Genomic DNA, 24,895 nt, shown 5'->3' with positions numbered 1-24,895 from the left:
AAATTTCAGCTGTTTCTCTAAAATATGTTTTCCCACTTGGCCCCCTCCCCACTTTGCACTCTGCCTATTCCCTTCCTCCCTCTGACTTATTCTGGACTGAGCTTCATTGGTCCCTCACTATCCATTCCTGCTTGCAGTCCATCTACAGCGAAAGCAAATGGGTAGACATCAGGACTGGTCTGAGCTCTGATGGCCCATTTAGTTGATAGTTCAGTCACGTGCAGAGCGACTGCTGTATTGAGGCACCTGTCACTCATGCTGTTACAGGGTTGCACGGTGGCTCAGTGGTTAGCACTGCTGCCTCACAGCGCCAGGGTCCTGGGTTCAATTCCAGCCTCCAGCAACTATCTGTGTGGAGCTGACACGTTCTCTCTGTGTCTGTGTGGGTTTCTGTCTGGTTTCATCCCATTGTCCAAAGATGTGCAGGTTAGGTGGATCGGCCGTGCCAAATTGCCGGTAGTGCCTGTGAATGTGTAAGTAAGGTGAATTAACCATGGGAAATGCAAGGCTACAAGAATAGAGCAGGGGGGTGAGCCAGGGTGGAATGATGTCTGGAGAGTTGGTGTATCTTGTTGGGTCGAATGGCCTGTTTCCACACTGTAGGGATTCTATTCGAGATAGTGCATTACACCAGGGCAGGTCATCACGTACAGGTAGAAATTGTGGTCACACCTAGTAGACTGTCTAATCTGCCCTGCATAGGGGAAACTCTGAAAATGCTTTTCTTTGACAAAATACCTTGGTCAAATGGAGCAAACCCAGCACATTCCTGGCCAGTGCTAATGGGAATCGTACCTTGACTTGGGGAAGGGGAGGGGAAATTGGGTCATGTCCTAGGCAAATACAATTTGATCAGATCACCCATGATCATATTGCTTCAGCTCTGCCATTCAATGGGCAGAATGGCCTACTTCTGCTGCTTTGTCTTAAGTGAGGATAACATACTGACATTGAGACTGCGTTAACTTCGATATGTCTACGTAGCTGACTCCAGAGCATGTAACAGATGTACTTTGGTATTGATAGCAGTGACCCAGCCAGTACTCATTGTAAATATTTTGCCTGAGGGTTGATTGGAGCCACCTTTTTTTTCAGCAGTTGTCAATTCCTGAGCACGCAGTAGTCCAGCACCTTTGTCAAGCCTGTCGCCATGTGTTAGAAACAAAAGGCAGTGGTTCTGATAACAATGGGGCCCACAGTTGTATGTGTACAGTGTGAGCAGGTTATGATGTGAGCTCTGAGCAAGCCATCAATCTTAATTCTCAGCAGTACAGCTGTCAAGTGATTACTTGTCCCATTGTGTGTGTGTGTCTGTGTGTGTCTGTGTGTGTGTGTACCTGTGTATATGCGTGTGTCCCTTTGCTTTGAGATTCGGAAGACATTGCCAGTATGTCGCCTGCTCATCCTTGTGTACTATACCCAATTCAGGTTGCAGATGGTGTTCTGAAAAGGCATAAATAACACATTTGACCTGGTGTTACCCCAACTGCCCAGTTTTCAATGGGCTATTGATGCTGACTATTTATTTTAATGGAAATTTCTTTCACATTTATTTGACAGTTTTTTTCTACCATATGAATGCCTGTCTTTTTGTTGTTTTACCAAACTATATAGAATTTTGGCTTAACAAACAGCTTATATGTTTTCCTAGGGGATCAGTAGTTGGACTGACTGGTTTTGAGTTGTGTTTGCTCCAGAGTATTTTCTGTCAAATTTGTCGTTCTACTTTTTAATGGGATTTGTTTTGCCTGAGTGAGTCTTGGTATGATGGGCTGCCTCAAAGCAAGCCGTTCTTTAAGGGGCTACTTGTCAAGAGACCCCCCTGGCCTTAAGGTTAGGCCTCACAATCAGAAACATCTCACTTTGCCTGATGGGCTTTGCGTTGACCTCTGACAGCAGGGACCTTTGACCTCTGAAAACAGTAAGTGGATTGTAATGAGTGGTGGTTTCACCTCTGTACTTGGTGGATATTTTCTGGGGGATGGGTAGACAGTGGGAAAGAGACAGAATTTGAGGGAAAAAAACCAGCAGGCAACCACGGGGGCTAATCATTTCCTGACTGGCCGTGAGTTTTGCCCTCCCTTTTGAAAGACGGAGCCGAGCTAATAAAGGAATGAGCTCCCAACATACCAAAGAACGTTCATTGTTTGTTTGTCTCCAGCCCAGAACTTGTGCTGTTGCTTGCAGATATTTTCTAATCCACCTATTCAGAGATGTTACTATGCACTTCTGGTGCAGGTGGGATTTGAGCACAGGCCTCCTTGCTCAGAGCTAGGGACACTACTAATACAAACAAAAGCCCTACTGCTGTCTATATTTGTGTTGATGTCAGTTGTTGACCCATGGATATTTATGCAGCCTTTTGACAGTGATGTTCATTCACACTGTGAATGCTGAAGGAGCGCATGCCTTAGGGCCGCTGCAGTGGCTCAGCGGTTAGCATTGCTGCCTTGTAGCGACCGGGATCCAGGTTCGATTCCACCCTCAGGCGACTATCTGTGTGGCGTTTGCACATTCTCCCTGTGTCTGCGTGGGTTTTCTCCACATGCTCTGGTTTCCTCCAACAGTCTAAAGATGTGCAGGTTAGGTGGATTGGCCATGGGAAATATGGGATCACAGGAAGGCGGTAGGTCTGGGTGGGAGGCTCTTTGGAGGGTCAGTGCAGATTCAATAGGCCAAATGGCCTCTAGCTGCACTGTAGGATTCTATGAGTAATGTACAATGAGTGCAAGTCCTTAAGTTTAATATTTCACCGCCCCTCCTCATTTGTACTGAAACATCCCCCTTCTGATGTGTTCCTTTGACCAATGGTGTCCTGTCCAAGTGCAGTGAAGGGGATACACTGAGCACAAAAGCTTTCCGGGTAATGTGATTTGAAACCAGTGAGTGAATTACCTTGCACCCTATTCCACAGATTTGCTTGCACAGAAACTGTAGAGGCCATTCGGCATGCTTTTTAATTCCAGATTTTTTTCCTTGATGAATTCAAATTTCACCATCTGCCGCAGTGGGATTTGAGCCCAGAAGCCTAGAGTTTTAGCCTGAGGATCTGGATTGCTAGTCTGATGCCATTATCCCTACGTTCGTTATACTTTTATATAAGAGATAACAAGGTGTAGAGCTGGATGAACACAGCAGGCCAGGCAGCATCAAAGGAGCAGGAAGGCTGACGTTCCAGGCCTATCTAGGCCCAAAACGTCAGCCTTCCTGCTCCTCTGATGCTGCTTGGCCTGCTGTGTTCATCCAGCTCTACACCTTGTTATCTCAGATTCTCCAGCATCTGCAGTTCCTGCTATCTCTGTACTTGTGTATACTTCATCTTTGATGAGGCAGCAGTGACTAAAGTAACTAAAGACTTAGTAACTAAACCCCAGATAAGAGTCAGCACCTTTTGATGCATTAGGTTACAGTGCAAAGCGAATGAAGCAGTGAGACTGGTTTTGGTGAAGCACCTGATATGTGACTGATGCTGCGAAATATTCTCACTTCGGTATATTGAGGAAAAACATTGAGGAAAGTGCTCTTGCCTATACTAGTGGACCCAAGTCTACAACATTACTTGTTTGAAACTTCAAGTGATAAAGAGAGGAAATGGATTGTGTGTGTTTTCAGTAGCAAAATGAAACAATGATTCGGTGGCTCAGGTCTGACAAGAATCCTGAGTAAAATCTGTTTGAAGTGTCTCTGTTCAGTTCCCAGTGGAAGAGAGTCTACAGCACAGAGGAGGCTGCCCGTAATTTCACTGTGACTGGCCAATTTCTAAGAGCGTAAGGATAGGTAGTGTGGGAAATGGGACTCTCACCCCTTCAGCTGAAGTTTAGAGAATATATTATTAGTGCAGTGAATGGAGAGGTTTAAATTTTGTCTATAACAAATAATAAACCTCGCCAGAAAGTGTTTTACTATCATCTTTGGATAGATAGAATGTATATGGTACTGACACTTTTCACCTCCTTGTAAATGGATTTTACTTCCTTAGATGTCTGCTAAAGGACTTGACACACAAAGCCATGATAAATCTTCACAAAGTGCATGCCAGCATTTCCAATCTATTTACTTGTTACCATTAACCATTTGAATTAACATGTCATGAAGTGACTTGATGCAGGATCTTCGTTTCCTAACAATAAACTGATTAGAGCTGTTTGATTTGTTTGTCCTGTGTCTGTTAATCACTGAAATGACTTTGGCGCCTCTGAGGGGCCGGACAGAATGTCCCTGTCCCATCAAGGCTTTACTTCCTGATCAATTTACATGAAGGCCTCTTGTGAGTTTTGATTTGGTGCTGTGTGTGTGAGTCCTGTGTGAGCAGACAGGCTAATCCGCATTCCCTCTTACTGTGTGCTACCTCACCCTGTGGCACTGCCATCCTTCCTGCCACCTGTCCTCACTGACAGGCACACACCTGAACAACGTTCCACAAGGAGGAGCCTGTACCCTGTTTACTCTAGTCGCTGAGTGTCAGCAGGCTTTCCACACACACACAGACACACACAGACACACACTTACAGATGCACGATACAGATACATGTGCATGTTATACACATGCTCGTTTTACACACACACACACACACACACACACACACACACACACACACACGGAACAGACACAAATGGGCCAACATTCAGACCACAGGTTCAGGCCTGAGGCCTTCTTGCCTCTCTCCAACATCTTTAAACACTGAGCCATGAGAAGAACCTAAGGCCCATCTTTAGGCAGTTCTGATCTCACAGAAGCTTCTAACTGAATTGTATGGGCTGCAGATGTGTTTAAGTAGCTCTGTGGTCATGATAATGTGCAGCGAGGAGTCAATTGAGTACGAGTGTTAAAGACACAGTGGATATCAGGGTAACAGTCTCACAATGGTATCAACCTACCTGCAACAGCTAAGATGTACAATGGCAGAGTTTTGATCCTGCCCCACCTCTTTGGGTTAGCATTACTGTGAGCCAGGCAGATTTGGTTCTGATCGGAAATGTGGCTCCAAACAGCCAGCTGCATCTTAATGCAGGACCTCGACCTCTGAAGGCTGCACTCTCCATTAGTGACTGGATGTTATCAGAGAAATGTCAGTCTGAGGTGGAGATCACACTGGATCAAGTAAGTGGCTGATCACATCAACTCAGGACGCTGCGACTTGCAAGAGGCTGCTGGCTAAGAGCTGACCAGTAAGGCTGGTTACAGCTGTGAAACATTGCCCAACACCTTTCTGCAGAGGTCTTTGTAGTATAGTGCAAGTGTCATAATTCACTTTCGCAGAAAGCTGTGTCACCTGCAGTGGGTCAGCGTAACAGCTAGTGTGGCCAAAGAGATGAGCTCTAGTGGGTGACAATTTCCTTCCAGTAAGTCAGTAACCTGTTCAAAGATGCAGAGGTGTCAATTTGGTTGACACAGAAGGAAGTGAAGGAGGGCAGTGGGCTCCATATCTGTGTTCTGCAATAGTTGGGTACATTAGCAAGCAGAATCTAGTGACCCTGTAAGACCCTGCATTAAAATGGTGAGGTGTTAAAGTATGGAAATCATGTTGGTGAATAGCAGTTTTAGTAAGAGCATTTTAGGGCTCATCAGGGGTAGAATACAGCACTCAGTGTTGGTGCATGGCACAGTGAGGACCTTCAGTACCAGGTAACAGAAAACAATCGCACACCATAGAAAGAGCACCCACAGTCCATTATGGTGTCTTCTAAAGAAAAACCAATTAATCCCACTTGCTCACCCATTCCCCACAGCCCCGATGACATCTCCAATTACCCATACAACCGTATAAATAAGGGAGAATGAAATGTAAATATTCAATGATAATGGGAACTGCAGATGCTGGAGAATCCAAGATAATAAAGTGTGAAGTTAGATGAACACAGCAGGCCCAGCAGCATCTCAGGAGCACAAAAGCTGACGTTTTGGGCCTAGACCCTTCATCAGATGAAGGGTCTAGGCCCGAAACGTCAGCTTTTGTGCTCCTGAGATGCTGCTGGGCCTGCTGTGTTCATCTAGCTTCACACTGTATATATTCAAATCCTTTTGATTCCAGCCTTGGGTGACAGTCTGTGTGGAGTTTGCATATTCTCCTTGTGTCTGCATGGTCTTCCTCGGGGTGCTCCGGTTTCCCCCCATGATCCAAACATGTGCAGGTTAGGGTGGCTAGGCCATGCGAAATTGCCCGTAGTGTCCAGGGATGTGCAGATTAGATGGGTTAGCCATGGGAAATGTGGGGTTACAGGGATAAGGTAGGGTGGAGTGTCTGGTTGGAATGCTCATGGTCAGTGTGGGCTCGCTGGGCAGAGTGGACTGCTTCCACATAGCAGAGATTCTGTTATTCTGTCATCTGTCTACGTGAACATGTATTGCCCCTTCTTTGTTTTAAATATTTAAGTCAAGCTATCCCAAAAGTTGGGTCTTGCTGGAGCATGTTGTTCCTGGTTGGGCTGCATTGCGTAGTGAGTTGAAGTTTTTGAAGCAGTTTCAAAGCCCTTTAGAACTACTGATCAAATTTTGGCTCATTTCCCTTCCCAGCTTGTTGCATGAAAAGCCAGTGCTCAATCATGGTTAAAATCCACTTCAATGACTTATGTGTTTGAATTGCATTGTACCGGGGACAGTTTTATGAACGAGGGTAGGGTGCCACCATGATTGTTTGGAGAGAGCAGACCACCCCGAGAGGCTAGGACTCTTATGAGTCTCCAATCATTAAAATCAGCAATTTGCAAATGAATTGAAACAGAGATTGTTAAACTTCTGTACCTATTCCATTTCACAGTAAGATAGGAGATAATTCATGTACAAACTACCTGGTTGGTCTTCAACAAGTAGCATTTGTTGAATTACTGTTGTGTAGAGTAGCTGAGTAACCAGGCATATCAAGATCCCACATAGATCAGTGGTGCCAAAGACCTGTCGATCATCTTGTTTGAATGGTGGTGTTTGAGTGATGGCTGTTAACCAGTGATTGAGAGAGCGTGGTCTGCTGTAAAATGGAAGTGGCATACTGTGTAAGACCGTACCTGCAAAATAGCACCGCACAGCCGAATGAAAAGCCAAGGAGCTAATAATTTGCAGCGTTTCCCACACTGCTGCTGTAACTCTGGAACAAGTTTGCCTCCATTTCAATAAGCGGGTGGGTTTTTTTTGTCAGACTGGGAGATTTGACAAAACGTGTTCTCCATTTCCAACCTTCCCCCTGCCAACCACACACACCCCACCCACTTCACCAATACCCCCCTCTCCCCACTGCAGATAAACTGTACAGTGGTGAATAAGTGATGCAAAGCTTGGTTTTTGCTGGCCTGAAGGTGGAAGTCTGTCTGGAGTGAGGACTCTCACTTCTGACTATCAGCCACCAGTTAGATTATGGAGTGTGTTAGTGTTGAGCTAGTTCTGGAGAGGGCTTCCTCCAGCTGATATCTTTCTTTTTGTGGCCTGAGGGCACTCCATACAACTCCGCCTTTATGTTGGTTTATGTGAAAGAAATGTTAACAAATGGGAAGGAAAGACTTGGAGGTTTGTGCTGACCAGCGGGTGAAGGCAAAGAACATGAGATCGGAAACAGTAAGAGCAGGACTAGGCTGTTTGGCCCCTTGGGCCTGCTCCTAGCACCCAATAACCATGGTTGACCCAATTGTGACATTGACTCTACCTTTCTTCCTGTTGCCGTAACTCTCATCAATCAAAGGTCAGTCTAACTCGGATATTCATTGGGAGACAGAATTTTTCTTGCTCTCCATCTTAAAAGGAAAATCCTGAACAGCATTTTGAAAATTGCACCCCCTACCTCTCGACTCATCCTCTGGTGAGCGAACATCTATCTTGTCAAACCCCTGTCTGCGACCTTTATTACTTCAAAATGATCATGCTTTAATCTTCTAAATGCCAATGTGTATTGAACAAAGACACGTTAGATTGAAACTGTGGCATTGGCTACAGGCACTAGCCACCAATACAGGTGCCTGCTGTAAAATGCACATGTACAGACACTAACTGGTGTGAATGTGATGTGCTTCCTGGTAGAATAGCTTTCCAATGCTCACCACCAAGGTTCACAAAGAAAAGAATTAACACGTCTGTGGGGTTAGCCGGAGTTTGGCGGGATGGAGGTAAGAGTCGTGGGGCCGGCCACAGGAAGAATGCGTGTCTTTGTGTGGGTGATGAGGCGAGGGGGGTGCAGAAGACATCGGGAATAGGCGAAGTGAAAGGCAGTAATGGTACAGATTCCCGGCCTCGAACAGGATGATTCTGTTAGGAAAACAAAGTCCATTTAAGCCTGACAGTTGCACAGGGGGTTAAAAAGGTTCCAGCGGGGACTGAGTGAAGAGATGAAACAACAAAAACTGGGACCTATTGTACGAATGCCACGTATTTTTAGAGCGCTGGAGATTGCTGATGATGACGACAGTTGCTGTGCTTTCCAAACATAAGAAATCCGTCATGACGTCCTGGGACCTTTTGGTCCATCCACCCTAACCTCCACCACTCATTCCTTCCATTTTCCTTTTGTTTCTCCTGTCTGAGCTGGCTGATGATTGACTGGTCAAAGTTAATGTAACAGGTTCAGCTCCAGCTGACGAGACAAGGCATTGGTATAATAGAGCACTGAATGTGCCTCAGGGCAAACAGTACTTTCACTGTTAATAATGGTTGGCCTGTTTGAACACACGAGTACTTTCTGCAGCTACTGCGATTACCAAGACCATGTTGCTAAGGAAGGCCAAGCGTGCTATTGCTTTTCTGAAAAAAAACCTTTCACTGACTAATTGACTGTCCTGTGAATGATTGCAAACTCCTTGTGAAATTGGGGTACAGTGAGATCATCCGATATTCCCAAGGCTGGTGGAAAAATAGAGTTTCTTGGGACCCTCCATTCAATCTTCAGATTTTTCGCAGAGTATTAGAATGGTTGATGAATTTTGAAAGGATTACTGTATTACAGAAGATCATAGGATAAAATGTCTTACTTCCTGGCACCCCATCTCCATAGTAAATATTATCTGTTGATGGCAGAATTTTGCTAACACTATAGCTGTGATCCAGTGTAATGTCTTTAGCTCATTAATCCAGAGACCTGCTCTAAACATCTGAACCATGAGTTCAAAACCCCACAATGGTCTTCGGTGGAATTTAAAATCAAGTCATAAGATATGGAATTGAAAGCTTGCTTTGATAAAGGTGACCATGAAATTATCCTATGATAGCCATGTGGTTCATTTCAGTGATGGAAATCTCCCAACATTACCTGGTCTGGCCTACATGTGATTCCAGGTCCAAAGCAGTGTACCTGACTCTTAAGTGGCAACAGATGTTGCCCACCAAGCACTCAATTCAAGGTCAGTAATGGATGAGGAATGAACACAGGCCCTGGCCTACAACCTTACATGGGAGAATAGGAAAGTACTGATTCACAGCGAGAGGAAAGCAAAAAAACTGCAAATGCTGCAGACCTGAAATAAAAACTGAAAGTGATGGAGAAAATAAATTTAGAAAGTGATGACATCTATGGGGAGAAACAATTAGCATTTCAAGTCCAATTTGACTCCCCATTGAAACCCAGATTCATTGTGAGAGTTTAATTTTCTTTGGGGATGTGGGTATTGAGTAGAGTCAGCTGTCTGAACCAATCATGTCTGCCCAACCTGGATGGGAAAGGCTATGTTGCCCCCTAACATTTTCCCTCAGCAAAGCCTTGCGGGCCAATCTTAATATGACCAGACTCTTCACAAAATGCTGCTGGGGTTTTCCAACCTGCATTCCACACAGATCTTCAATCAAGTGTGATCACTTTTTTTTAATTCCCTGCATTGTTATATGGGTGTGCGCAGCATCTGCTTGTAACCAGTTGATTGAGGCATTGTCGACATTGTTGTGTTATGTCTCTTATGAAGGTTCCCATTAGACCCCAGCCTATGCAACATAATATCACAGTGCAGGATGGTTCTTGGTTTAGTTCCCTTTTTTGCCATTTGATTGTATCTAATTCGGTGATGTCTCACAGGGGATACTTGATGTCAGAGTTTTTGCATTGTCAGCTGGATGCTGGACTCTCCTCTGGGGGTTGGAAGCAGAAGTTGGATCTGTTCGGGGGTTTCAAAACTGCACCCACAGGAGACTTTGACGTGGGTTACCTCCTCGACCAGCCTAGACAATGACTCTTCTGTCCAATTAAGGACAGCGAGTGATCTCTTAAAACTATGTGATTGATTGAAGACTGAGAGGCAGGCTGGGGAAAATCTAGTAAGCCTCTTATAATTGGTCTTATTTAGGTATTTAATGAGTCCGATTGGCTATATACGTGGCATATGGGTAGATTGTACACTGCCCCCTCACCTCCTGCCCTTAGTCTGAAACAACACCCCCCACCCCCTAACAAAAATGGCAGGGAGCCCAGAAACTCGTACTTTGGCCAATCTGTGCTCCCAGCTGTGTAGGGGGCCACCAATCCATTGCAGTCCAAAGGGATGTTTGACCTGAGCTGTCCTTGGGCATACTTGGCCTGGCATAACCCAGAGAATGGTACTTGACCTGGTTAGTGCCCAGCTGGGGTTGGCACTGCATGTACAATGCTGACAGTGGTGTTTCCTGGGTGATTCCTCATTCCCCATTCCAGTTGCCTGACATCTGTCTTTTTGGCAGATTCCAAAATTGTGCTCATGGGACCTGTCTGGTGTTGGGGATTGTTCGCTGCTCAGAACAAGACATACAGAAACAAACTGTGCTGGAGAAACTCAGCAGGTCTGGCAGCATTTGCGAAGAGAGAAACAGGGTTGTACATTTTGGGTCTAGTGACCCTCTTTCAGGAGGTTCTGCTCCAATGGAGGCAACACTAAAGTGCAGATCCAGGGGGATGGGCTCAAAGAGTCATACAGCATGGAAATAGGCCCTTCAGCCCAACTACTCCATGCTGAACATAACCCAAACTAAACGGGTCTCACCTGCCTGCTCTTGGCCCATATCCCTCCAAACCTTTCCTATTCAGTTACTTATCCAAATCCCTTCTCAATGTTGCAATTGTAGCCACATCGACCACTTCCTCAGAAAGTTCTTTCCACACATGAACCTCTCTGTAAAATAAAAAATTCCTGTCATGTCGCTTTAAAACCCTATCCTGTGACCTTGAACTTGTCTCCCCAAGTCTTGAAATCTGCTCATTGTAGGAAAAGACAGCTAGCACCAACTCTATCTACACCCCTTACCCAACGGGAAAGAATCCAGATTTGCTGTTTGCTATGGTCAGCCGTGCTTATGGAAAAGAGATGGGAAAGGTATTGAAGCAACAGTCATGAATTGACTTGTGAATGACAGAAATAAAATGCCTAGTGATGGTGGGGGGAACGGTACAGTCAGGACATTATAAGACAAAAAACCCTGTAAATTCGAGTTTTATTATAATTGACCGTAGAATTCAACTGGCTTGTAGAGAGATCAGCTGAATGTCATATGCTATCATGTGTGCAGCATACATAGAGGTCTATCACTGTTAATATGCTGAGTACTAGCCCCAAGGGGCTGGAAAAGTTGTCTGAGATGAAGGAGGCAGCTAAATAATACTGTTTATTTGTTCAACATTCTTCCAATTGTAATGAAAATTGTCAAGAGAGATTATTATGAAGTGCAGGACACAAATGTGTGCCTCCGATTAAATAGGAGACCTGCCAGCTTGGTGCTCTAGGGGATAATTATCCAGGAGGGGTCCAACATGGATCCAGCAAAAAAAATCATCCAAACTGTTAGTTTGTAATTACAGTGCATGGCGATCGCAGAATGTGGTTTGAAGTCAGAAGACTGCTGCAGACTGGGTTTTTGTAATTAGGGAACGGCAGGAAACAGTGGATCTGTGATTAGTAATAGCTTTTGTGGCATTAATGGGGACGGGGAGGAAATAAAGTGAGGCCTGCGACTAACGAGCACAGAGTGCAGCGAGTCACACACGTGCAAGAGCAAGTGACAGGGAAGGTTTCTTATTTCAGGCCCGACCCACACGACTGATCAGAGCAAGCTGGTCATTGTGACCCAGAGGGGCTTCTTCGGCACCTCACACACACACAGACACACACACACCCCACCAAGATGCTGAGCACTACGCTTCTTCCTTACCCAATAAACTGTATGTGCAATCATACCTCATCAATCATACACCCAGCAAGGTAATTTATTCCCAAGCGCTGATGCTATAAATTGGAATAACAGACAACGAGCTCTTCAGCTGTTGGAGGGGGTATAGTGTGAAGCCTATTAAAGGGGAAAGCATTGCCCTTTGTTTTCCCCTTCCCTGAAGAAGCCTTTATCGGTCAAGTGCTGCCATTTGTCTAAACTGTCAGGATCAAAGTCCCTATTATGATACCTCGGCTATTTTGTTGGACTGACAGTGGAACAGCTTACAGGCTGGTTGTGTGAGAAGGCTGTTGAATTGCTTATTCGGTGCCAGTGCAAGCAAGCTTTACAAATCTTAAACCGTTCCTCCTAACGCTGTCAAGTCCAACATCACTGTCAGAATGTTTATAACTGGTTCTGAGTAACATTTCCACTGTGAGCCTGAAGGGAGCAGCATTTGCAACTACAAACTCCCTTTTTGGTTAAATCAGGCTGCAATGTATTTTTGTTTTGTTCGTTAATGAATCTCTAAATAAGTTGTCAGAGGAAATCAGCTTTGTGTTAATTCTCCCTCCCAGTGTTTTCACCCTGTTGTCCCTTTCACTAATGATTCATCCTGAGCAGTGGTTTAAAGTCATGGTGGTTTTCTGCGAACTCTTTCTAACAATTATTTCTCATATGTAAAAATTAATCCAGCGCCTCACTGAAATCTGGTGTCTACTCTTGCGCTCTGGTCAGGGGCCCAAGAGTGACGAGCACGGAGGTGGGCTCTCCTGAAGTGTTGCGATATTCTTTCTTCATCTCACAAAGCTGGCGAGGAAGAGTCACGATTTTTTTTGCCCTCTCCTTATCTTCCCTCTTCAATGCCAACCCTGATCCCATGACTGATCAGGCCTCAGCTCTGCTGTGGCCAGCCCATGTGGCTCAGTATCACCACGTGTACTGAGGGAATCACAGGGTTTTCCTGTGGAGTTCTTTTGTCACCTCTTTGAGCTGTCATTGAAGGGATATGCATTTCTGCCAACTACTGATGCATCACATCAAAACTACCATGAATTATTTGTTGGAATGCCTAGCAGGGAAATAGGTATATATACCTCCAATGCCATTGCAATACAGTGCTGAAATGGGATGTCATTTGGCTTTGAATTTCTGGATTCTGTTTGTCTGAGCTCCCTACCATCACCACAGTACTTGCTGTTCCCTTCTTCACTCCTCCGCTCTAAATGTTGCCATTCTGCCTGCCCACACCACCCCCCACCTTGGGGCAGCACCGTGGCACAGTGATTGGCACCTTTGCCTCACAGCACCAGTGATCCAGGTTTGAATCGAGCCCCAGTGACTGTCCATGTGGAGTTTGCACGTTCTCCCTGTGTCTCCATGGGTTTATGCTGCTTGGCCTGCTCTGTTCATCCAGCTCCACACTTCATTATCTCAGTTTCCTCCGGGCGCTCCAGTTTCCTCCCACAGTCCAAAGGTGTGCAGGCAAGGTGGATTGGCCGTGGCAAATGGCCTCATAGTGCCCAGGGATATGCAGGCGAGGTAGGTTAACTTTAGGATGTGCAGTGTTACAGGGACAGGGTAGAGTTGTGGGTCTGAGTAGGATGCTCTTCAAAGGGTCGGTGTGGATCAATGGGCTGAATGGCCTGCTTCCACAATGTAGGAATTCTACAATTTCATGCATTCAGATGTCCCGCTAGCACATTGAATGTTGCATTCTCTCAATTTTTCCTCTGTGCACGCCATTCTGTTTTTGTATGTCTCCCCTTCCATAATTGAGGATTGCTCGATAGTTCTGAGGAAAGATCACTGGGCGTGAAGCATCGACTCTAACTTCTCTTTCTAGATACTGCCAGTCCTGCTGAGCTTTTCCAGCAAATTTCTGTTTCTGTTTTGAGGATTGCTGCCTTGGTCTCTTTCGCACACACAGCTCTCCCCTCCCGTCCCGCTGCCTAACTTTCCACCATTCCTTTGATCCTTGAACTTTTTGACTTTCCCTTCTTACCAACTCTGCTGCTTCATGTACACTTCGTTGTTCACTTCCCACTGTCTTGTTTTCCAGGCTCGTCAAGTGGTAAGAGGTGACCTAACAGAAGATTTTGAGTTGATGAGTGTTTTCAAGAGAGTAGGCTGAGTGAAAGATATTTTTTGTGGTGAATGAGTCAATAGCCTGATGACTGTTCCAACCCCCGTAGATACTGATAACTTGTAAAAAGAGATATGACATTTCCAGTGACCCGTGTAAAAAAAAATTACCATGAGAGAATTTCGCAATTTCAGACTTGAACTGAAACCAATCAGCTAAGTTGAGCATCAATGAATATTACTAGTAAGCACCCAAAACACTTAAGTAGAGAAAAGGTATCCTTCCTTAGCTTGCAACCAAAAATTCCACACCATATTTACATATGGCACACTGTTTAAAGGGATAGTTTTGGGTATTAAATCCAAATCCACTGGCCAACAATAATAGGATCCTTTCTCCTTGCTTCATGAAGGCAGATATTCTACTGTCCTTTCAAATACAAAGTTTCCTTTTTTCAACCCATTGTGTACATCAAATGACTGCCCATTGCAACTTGTACTCTGGTGATTCCATGGTCTTCCGTTGTCAATCAGCATATTTTCCTCAGATGGGTATTCCATCCTTACCTGCATTCTGTTTGGAGCTTAACTTAGAAACTTTTTTTCTTCCTGGCGCAGCAGTATCTATGATAAGAATATGTAGAACTGGATGAATACAGCAGGCCAAGCAGCATCTTAGGAGCACAAAAGTTGACGTTTTGGGCCTAGATCCTTCTTCAGAAAAGGGAGAGAGGGGAGAGGGTTCCAAAATAAATCGGGAGAGAGGGGGAGGCGGATCGAAGATGGCTAGAGGAGAAGATAGGTGGACAGGAGACAGACAAGTTAAAGAGGTGGGGATAGAGCCAGTAGAATTGAGTGTAGGTGGGGAGATAGGGAGGAGATAGGTCAGTCCGGGGAGGACAGACAGGTCAAGGGGGCGGAATGAAGTTAGTTGGAAGGAAATGGGGGTGTGGTGCTTGACATAGATGTTTTCCCCTAACTCTTAGTCTGCCTTTGAGAGTCTGCAAGCAGCGGGAATAACCACTTTCTCCTTTGTCTCCAGGTGTTAAAGGTTGCAGTAGACTTCCAATAGATCTTGTATTGGGCCACCCTCTGTATAGCAATCAGGTCACATGGGGTTGTCACTGGGTAGAGTTTAACACACATTCACACCATTCTCCAGTTCAAATTCTCTTATACCCTATACTAGAGGAGACAGTTTGAAACATAGCCATCTTATAGCAGTAATCATAAAACTAGCCATAAGATTAGAATTGCTGTCAAATGATCCCTGAGAGATGCAGGGAAAATTTTCCCTCCTTTTGTTTACATGCACTGCGGAAGCTGATTCCATAAATTTGTTTAGAAAGTTGGATAGGTATTTGAGGAACCTATGCATGTTTTAGTCTGGTGTTCTGTGATAACTTGGGCATTTTGTATATTTTTTGTGTGACATGAGTTTGATTGACCTGTTTACAACTCGAACTCACTCACTTCCATTGCTTTCTGGTAGTGTGAAGCAAAGTAAAGACTGCTCTCAGTGATGTACCCTAGCAGCACGGTGTCACAGGCCAGGGTTAACATTCCAACCCGTTTGGAATATGGTCATTTTTTTTGTTGTGCTTTACGTTGAGCTGCCACAAAAATTAAACTGTTAACAAAGAAAACCCATGAAGCCTAGAGCTACGCAGGCGTGGTTGATGCTTCTAACTTTCTTGGCCTGAAAACAAGCAGCTGGCTGAGGGAATTGTATGAGGAGCTGCTCAGAAAAAAGCTGCTGTTTCCTTAGATGTTAAGACTTTTGTGGGACTAGGAGAAGTATCGTGCTCCATCATCTTCTAGCCGTATGTCAACCTTTACTTGTGCTGTCTTGATCACACCCTTACCTTCTCCTGCTACACCAGATCTTTCCTGCTGATTGTTCTCATGAACTGCCAGAGGAAGTGGTGGATACGGGTACAGTTACAATTTGCATGTACTTATCAAAATGTCTTTTAGATATGAAAGGTTTGGAGGGTTATAGGCCGAATGCAGGCAGGTGGGATTAGTTTAGTTTGGGAACATGGTCAGCATGGACTGGTTGGACCGAAGCGTCTGTTTCCATGCTGTGTCACTCTATGACTCGAAGCCCTTTTGGTTTCAGGACATTGAGTTGTATGTGATTTAAAAGAAAATGCAGAAATAGTCTATTGACACTCCAACAGATTGAAACAATCCTGAGTTCCCTTTGATGCTTGCATTTCAGCGTTTGCCTGTTATTGTCTGTAATGTATTGGCCACAAGGTGGACGAAGGGCATATGATCCCTTGGTCCTGTACTCCCAGAGACAGCTATTTCTCAAACTGGTGCCAACACTTGCCTGTCACAGGTTCATGAGAAAGTGTAATTAGTGTCGTGTTTGATGTGAGAGGATGCCGAGGGTCACATGTCGAAATTGATTTGCTTGTAAGCCTGCTCAAAAGGCTGCCTGCTCCAGCTTGACGAAATGCTAGTGTTATCTATCTTTACATGCAGTCCAGAAATTATAGATTGTGAATCCTGAACAGCTGCTTATCTGGGGATTGTGTGTCAGTGTGTCAGTGTGTCTGTGTGTGTGTCTGTGTGTGTCTGTGTGTGTCTGTGTGTGTCTGTGTGTGTACACACGTTTATAATGTATCTGAGTATGTGAACATGAATGTGGTGGGTTTTTTGTGTATGCTAGTGTGTATTGTTTCATGGGTGACCACAATATTTACGTGTGCATTACCACTTTCTATTTCAAAGCTTAGTTTATTATGTCCTAATGTGGTTCTTCCAAAGGTATGTCACAAATTGGAGCCTTGATTAAAAATCATCAAGCAGTACAATGCTATAAATACAACACCTTACTGCATTTGAAGAATATTGTCCTGCTTTCACTTAACCTAGTCGTGCATTGCAGAAGGAAGGTTTCAGCTCTTCCCCCGCCATCTAAATCTTTGTTCTCTCCTTTTTGTTCTTTTCTCCCCCTCACCCTTCTTCCCTCCCCCCTCAACCTCCAATCCCTCACCATCACCAACCTCTAGGCATGAGCCATGAGCCAAAGTCACCTTCACTGGGAATGATCTCGACCGCGACTCGGACGACAGCCACCGTAAGCCCCCTCAACCCATCCTCCCTCAATGGCTCCATAGTGCCCAATGGCAGCCCGGCAGCTAACAGCACCTTGTCGGTACCGTCAGCACACTCTGCCAGCTTTGCAGCCGCACTCCGCAAACTCGCCAAACAAGCCGAAGAGCCCAGAGGTGAGTGAGTGTGAGAGAGAGAGAGAGAGAGAGAGAGAGAGAGAGAGAGAGAGGGAGGGAGGGAGGATAAGAGCAGACAGCTGATTCAGATCTACATTACATCCAAATGCTTTGTCACTGTACTGTTCCGTACCATACCAGACTCTGTGACTGCAACGTTTCACGAGCGATCACCACCGTTTCCCCACTGATACAGATGGCCTGGTGTGATCATGCTTAGCTATGTGTTTTCCACACAGTTCCTGTTCTGTGCTCACTCTGAACTTCTCAGAAATTGTCTCCCATTCTCCAAATCCTTGCGTTAATTGGACAAAATAGCCAAAAGAATACATAGCAGGAAAATTGTGTTTGGGGATGGGTCATACTGTTTTGGAGAATCAGGTTAAATGGCTGAACTGTGCTGGATTGGCTGCAGAAGTTAGTCGGGTCCCACTCATGCTGTTGATCAGTGGTCTGCTGTCGGACAATGGTGTAGGCCAAGGTAATGAGGAAAGGCTGGAAGACAGCTCTTAAGGCCACGGTATTTCTCCAGCCTTCTGACAAGAGAGTGTAGCTAACACACAGCACAGACTCGGAATATTCAGTAAGGGGAAGGAAATAGCTCCTCTTGTTCTTACACGCGTCCTTGCCAGGAAATAGTGACCTGCTGAGCTTTTTTTGACTGTACTTTTGTTTCACACTGCTTTACACTTATCAGGCTGGAGCCTTGCAGATGGTTGAGATTAGGGAAGTCTTGCAACACGCCGCATAGGTTGGGGAATCTGTGTTTAATTTGGGCTATAACCTGGTACATTGCGTCCTCCAGTTAGGAAAAGAGCAAAACAGGATTGAGGTTAATGTTCAGTAAAAATAAAATGGTTACTGGTGGGGGCGAATGCAATAGGAGTTCATAGAAATGATTTGGGATCCTCCTGTGCCAGACAAATAAGAAATTCTGCTCTTGAGTATTCAGGTGACCGTCCCAGAGCAAAGAGAATTCTTTTCGTGTAGAGGACAGCACAGAGATGTGGTCGTCTTTCCCAAACGCTTGAAGAACTGAATGTACTTTCTCAGCCATTAAAAGCTGCAACCGTTGCCTGTCCTACCTAGGAGATTACTTAATAGAAAGCACTGTTGGAGTGTCCAGTAGAGCATGAGATTGAAACGTCTAAGAGGGAGAGACAGTGTTTTATGGACAGGTGGATCGTGATGTTCCCTTTCTGTCCTATCCCTTGTGTACCTATGTAAATATTAAGCTTGGTACACTGTAATTCACAGATAAACAGAGTGTTGGAACTTAACTTTGCTGTGGACATCCTCTGTGAGCTGAGCAAGATTGACATGGTTCCTGACAAAGCAATAGGGCTACTCACTCCCAGCCCTGAGGCATTTGATCGTAGGGTATCCTAAACCATCAGCCTAATTGCTTGCTGCCTCAAATAATGTTGCTATGGAATGGGGGATTTGTGCACAAGAGCTAGGGTAGGAATGAATTAATGCTAATAATTAATCTACGGAGAGAAACAGAGGCATGTCAGTGTTACCTTAAAGACTGCAATGCTTATGTTACCTTTTACACTCTGCACTCTTGGCAAATGCTCTGGTTTGCCCTGCCTGACACAGTGTGTTGGGCCTTACCCATGCCATCAAGTGGAGTGCTGAGTGAAGGTCGGGTTTCCGTTAGCTCAGGTGGGATGGCTGGTTTGTGACTCTCAGTAGCGAGCGCTCGATTCCCGTATCCAGATCACCCTTGAAGGCTTTTCCTTCTCGACCTCACCTGCAGTGTAGTGACTCTTGAGTTAAACGCTCAAACAGTCAGCTCTGTCTCACAAGAGAGTAGCTTATGGTCCTCTGGGATTATGATGACTTTCGCTTCATTGCTGGAAATGTCGTCTCTCAGATCTGACATTGAGCCAAGGCCTTGTGACAGTCTTTGTCACAAGCAGTAAACAAGTGCACCTAAAGGTGATCAACTCACCAGCACCTGATGGATTTCATCCATGGGTTTTAAAGGAGTGAGCTGTAAAGAGAGTGAAGCCATAGGTTAAAATATTCCGAAACTCATGAGATTCTGGGAGGGCTCCAGCAGATTGGAAAGCGGCTAATGTGACATCCCTGCCCAAAGGAGGGAGGGGGACTGAAAGCAGGGAACTGTAAGCAATTAGCCTAACATCTAATTGGGGAACTGCTCAAGTCCACCATTAAGGGAGAAATAACAGGACAATTCAAAAAGCTGAATGCAGTCAAACTTGAGTCAACATGGTGTTGTGACAAGGAAATCATGTTTGGCAAATTTGCTAGAGTTCTTTGTTGATAAAGGGGAACTGGTGGATGCAGTATATTTGGATTTCTTTAAGACATTCAACCATATAAAAGGTAGTTAAACCAGACTGGAGCTCATAGCAATGGATTATCATTGGAGTGAGGATTGATTAACATGCACAAGACTAAGAGTCAGTATTAATTATTCTTTTTCAGGTTCTAGAAACCTAATGAGTGGAGTACCCAAAGATCAGTCCTAGTGCCTCAATTATTTACCATCTACATTAATGAAGGGCAGAGTACAATGCAAAATCGTTTGTTTTTGATTTAAGTATAAGCGAGAAGGCATGTTGTGATGAGAACAGGAGGAATCTGCAAGGGGCTATGGATCGGTTGAGCGAGTGGGCAAAATCTTGGCAGATGGAGTTTAATGCAGGAGGCCTTTAGAAGGAAAAAATGAAAAGGCATACACTGTCATTTAAATGAAGAGATGCTCAACAGAGGGATCTGGGTGTTTTTTTTTCACATTAAACACAAAGAGTTAAAATGTAGGTGCAGCAAGTAATTAAGATAACAAATAGAATTTTGGCAGTTTTTGCTGGGGGTTTAAGCTTAAAAATAGGGAAGCTTTGTTACAACTACACGGGCAATTAAAGAACAACTGGAGAATGCTGTGCAGTTTTAGTCCCTGTATTTAAGGAAGAATATACTGGCATTAGAGTCAGCTTGAAAGAGACGTACTTAGGGTTGATGCATCAAGAACAGCCAAACAGGTTAGGCCTTCATTAATTAAGAGTGTCGAAGACAAAGGAAGCGATCTTGTTGAAACACAAGATTTGGAGGGGGTTACACAAGATAGACGTTGAGATGTTTCCACTCTTGAAGGAACTTTGAACCGGTGCATAGTTTTAAATAAATGGCCCTTTCTTCTGTAATGGAGATGAAAAGGAATTTCTTCTCCTGGAGGGAAGTGAATGCCACGAGTTCTCAACCCCAGGGAGTTGTGGAAGTGAGAGCAATGAGAGTATTTAAAAAGGATGTAGGTAGATTTTTGAAATATCGGGGAGTTGAAGGCAATAAGGATTTGGCCAGAAAAAGGAGTTGATGCCTGGGGCAAATTAGCCATGATAAGATAGAGTGGCAGGACAGCCTCAGACGGGCCTGCTCGTGGTCTATTTCTTATATTTGTATGAGACCCCTGCATCTATCAGAGATGAAGGGTCTAGGCCCGAAACGTCAGCTTTTGTGCTCCTGAGATGCTGCTTGGCCTGCTGTGTTCATCCAGCCTCACATTTTATTATCTTGGAATTCTCCAGCATCTGCAGTTCCCATTATCTCTGGCTCTAGAAGTCTGATTTGTCACACGGTCAGCAAATTAATTGCTGTTTCCTTGCATTACAAAAATGGCTGTGTCCAACAATAGACAACTTTTAGCACCTTTTAAAAATGATAAGCCACTAGAAGGAACTTCCGAGAGTATTTAGGAGACATTAGACCTGAAGATCAAAAATGTGGTTTAAGAGGAAGATTTTCGTGAGGGCCTCAAAGAAAGAATGTGAAATAGAAGAGTGCAGAGAACATGTTACCGAGCTTGAGGTTCAGGCAGTGGAAGGCATAGCCTCTTAAGATCACAGCTACTCACGGAGCCAGGATTGGAGGAGCTTCATATTCTGTGGGATGTTTAGAGGTTGTGACAGCTGCCGTGTAGATGCAGAATTGCTCCTCCATTTGTTTTCAAAGCCGTTGTATCGACTTGACTGGACTATGTTGTTCAGTAATTGGGGAAAGAGGTACAGGAGGTATCTTTTAAACCCTTGCCTTGGACATCCAGAGTAGTGACTCTACATCAGTGTATAATATCCTTTCTGTTTGGAATACATCATATACCAAGTACTTTGTTTCTACAGGCATGGAGCTAATGGGAAAGCCTCTGCTGCTTGGCGCTTGTGGCTATGAGTTCGCTTCATTTGCAACAGACATATGTAAATTCTGTTACCGAAACATCTTCCAAAGCACATCTATCTTCAGGGCACAGTTTGAAATTCAATTCATCCTAAGTAATCCAAATGCCACATCATTTGTCGTATCCTAAGAACTTGTTTGAATAAAGAACCTGCCCCTTTCAATATAGTTTACATTCTGATATGCTCCATTGATATTTCTTCTTTCCCTGAGCTTTGTAATGTGTTGTTCGAGCACAAGGGCAGCACTACTTAATACTTAATCTCTGTCAGCTGCTTGTGCATGTTTTAACTGAACCGTTCAGCGGTGTGAATTTGAAGCAGGACGTGGTATGGCTGCCTGAGATCTGAGAGAATCATTTCTTTTTCCTTTAAATTTCTTTTCACTCACAGGTTGTCCTCCCTCCTTCCACTTTCCACTCCGCTTCCCCAACCCACACTCTTCGGGAGGTGGCCACTCACTGAGTACCCCTTGTACTGAAGATTTCTACTTTGCACGTAAGATGGCGCCCTAAGAGGCGACATTGCAAACATTTCACTGTGCTCCTGTACTTGGTACACATGACAATAAACCTGATTCTAATTCCACCTCAGCTAAGGATCTCTCATTTGACCTTAAGTTGCATCAGTAATTGTTGAGAGGCTGTTGCAGCTGGCAGGCAGTCCCAATAGAATTTCTTGCATTCACCCCTTTGACAGCAAGATATGATGATGGTCATTAAGGGCCTTTGCTAGACTTTGCCACCTTCTTGGCCAGGGAGCAGTGTGGCTCACATTAGGTGTAGGTTGAGATTTGTAAACTCATTTGTTGTAATGTTCACCTTCCTCTTACCACAAGGTGTTGAAATCCTTTTGATAAAAGGAGGAAAGTCTGCTTCCACAAATCTTATTTTCCCCTTTAGCAAGCGCCAAAAGACCTACCTGGCCACACACCAGAGTTGATGTCTACACAGTGTGGAGCTGGAGGAACACAGCAGGTCAGGCAGCTTCAGAAGAGCAGGAAACTCAACGTTTCGGGTTTCCACCCTTCATCAGGACTGGGGAAGGGAGCTAGAAAATAAATAGGGGAGCGTGTCTGGGGGAAAGTAGGTGGGAAGGTGACAGATGGATGCAGGTATCGGTGTAGTGGAGATTGGTCACTGGGAAGGGTGTGGCAGGTACGAGAGAAAGAAGATGAGCAGGTTGTGTCAGGTCAAGGAAGCAATGAGAGGGAGGGTTGGACATGGGATGAGGCTGGGTTTGGGGAGATTTTGAAACTGGTGAATTCTAGTCCAGGCCATTTGGCTATAAGCTCCCGAGGTAGAAAATGAGGTGTTGCTCCTTCTTTTTGGTCTCACCAATGTAGAGGAGATCACATCGGGAGCAACAGATACAGAAGGCCAGGTTGGAGGATGTAAAGGTGAGTTCCTCTCAAATATGGAAAGATGGTTAGGGGCCTTGGGCGGCAGATGTAGTAACTCCTCCAGTTGCAGGGAAAGGTGCTGGTGTACGTAGGGCTGGTGGGGAGTTTCCTGCTCCTCTGATGCTGCCTGACCTGCAGTGTTCCTCCAGCTCCACACTGTATTGACTGTTAATAGTGAGAGATTGACGCCATTGAATGTTAAAGGTGATGGTTAGATTGTCTCATATTGGAGATAGCATTTGTGTGGTACTAATGTTACTTGCCACATGTCAGCCCAAACCTAGAGTGCTTCAGAGTCAAATTGTCTGCTCTTGTTTTCTTTCGTTTTCTTTATTTATTCACTCTCCCCCCTCTGCCTCTTCGTCTTCTATATTTTTCTTTCTCCCTTCACCACCCCATTCCTGTATCCTTTCCTCACCTTGTTCTCTCCCCACATTTCTCTCCTCCTTCTATCTCTGTCTGTACCCCCTCCCTCTTCCCCTCTCCCCACCCCCTCCCTCCCTCTCACCTCCCTTGCCCCTCTGCCCACTCCTTTTTTCTGCCCTCTCCCATGTTCACATCGCTGTCTCACTCTCACCCATCCCCTCTTTCCTCCTCTCTTTTCCCCCCTCTATTCCTCCCCCTCTCTTTCTCCCTAACTCTCTGAAAGGCAACACCCTTGAGTTGATCCTCATCTATGTATCTTCCAGCAAGGAGCCAGTGATTGCTGGAAGCTAATTTTGCTTATGCCTTTCCTGGTGTGCATTGCTAGCACCTCTGCTCTTACCCTGAGATGAACAAACCCAGTGTAGACAGGCACTGAGTGCAAGATTGAGCCCTGTCTGTGTTTAAGCAGTCCTACACTGGACAGTATATTTAGCAGGTCTGTATCCATGTATTATGGCAAGCTGAAGAGTTATGCAAATGTAGTCCATTTTTTAAAATCTCCATATGGCACTAAATATTTAAGCTCTGCTAAAGCTGTGTAGTTGCTCCTCAGTTAATTTGACTTGCAGATTGTGCTGCTACGTGCCTCTGAATTGCACAAAGACATCAGGTAGCTGTTGCATGTATTTTTCATATTTTCAGGACCCATCTGTTGAGAAGGTTTGTAGTAACAGTCGCCAACGTTCCGGGCTCTGACAAAGCATGCAAGCCACTTTCAGAATGTGGTCACCCGGAGCGAATGAGCAATGAACCTGTTCTGCTCGCGATGATTTTCTGCGCACTGTGTGTGAGTGCCTACTCCCTGCATGTTTAGGGACCAAGAGGCAGGCTCAGTGATCTTTAAAGAGAAGTAACTCTTCCACAGTTTAAAAAATATAGGGAAAAACAACATGTGAATACTGAAAGTGAAGATTTCTGCAATCTTGCAGTTGTTGACCAAGACACATGGTAAGCCACTGATGAACCCCTGTAAAGGTGTCAAACATCATTGCAACAATAGTTTATATTTTTCAGATATACAGGATTTTATGTTCCTAAGTCCAGAGCAAGCAATTAATGATTTTTTTTAAAATGAGTTACATCCATTTGAATGGAACTGTCCAGGCTGGAAACCCATGAGATCAGGCAGATGTCTGGTTTATATCTCATCCAATATTACATCTGGTGACTCCCATGGTAATTTTGGGCAGGGTGGAGGACATTCAGTCTGTGCCACCATTCACTGAAATCATAGTTGATCTCACTTCATATACCACACCTTTGTCCCGTTTCCCTTAGTACCTTTAGAAAATAAAAATCCATCAGTCTCTGACTTAAAATGAACATCCACAAATGGCAATCGATGTTAGAAAGAGGTACAAACTCATATCACCATTTGCATGACTAAGTGTTTGCAAATTTGGCTCCTAGCTCTAAATTTCCATTTGTGTCCCTGGTTGTAAACCCATCAAGCATCAGA

General features: G+C 44.8%; 1 protein-coding gene across 10 annotated transcripts in view; it reads left to right on the top strand.

The window, feature by feature from the left end:
• gse1b (Gse1 coiled-coil protein b) overlaps positions 1–24,895 on the top strand; it is a 760,234-nt gene that overhangs the window by 653,098 nt on the left and 82,241 nt on the right. For 9 of the 10 annotated variants that reach the window (XM_048546473.2, XM_048546472.2, XM_048546476.2 and 6 more), the window contains one exon: positions 17,188–17,406. The exons of the other annotated variant lie outside the window; for it this stretch is intronic. In XM_048546473.2, the coding sequence (XP_048402430.2) occupies positions 17,188–17,406 (219 nt within the window). The remainder of the gene's footprint in view (positions 1–17,187; positions 17,407–24,895) is intronic. 10 annotated transcript variants of the gene reach the window in all.

The sequence above is a fragment of the Stegostoma tigrinum genome, chromosome 16, assembly GCF_030684315.1.
Source record: "Stegostoma tigrinum isolate sSteTig4 chromosome 16, sSteTig4.hap1, whole genome shotgun sequence".
NCBI lineage: Eukaryota > Metazoa > Chordata > Chondrichthyes > Orectolobiformes > Stegostomatidae > Stegostoma > Stegostoma tigrinum.
The sequence above is the reverse complement of the archived record's forward strand: the minus strand, read 5'-3'. Positions and strand labels throughout refer to the sequence as shown.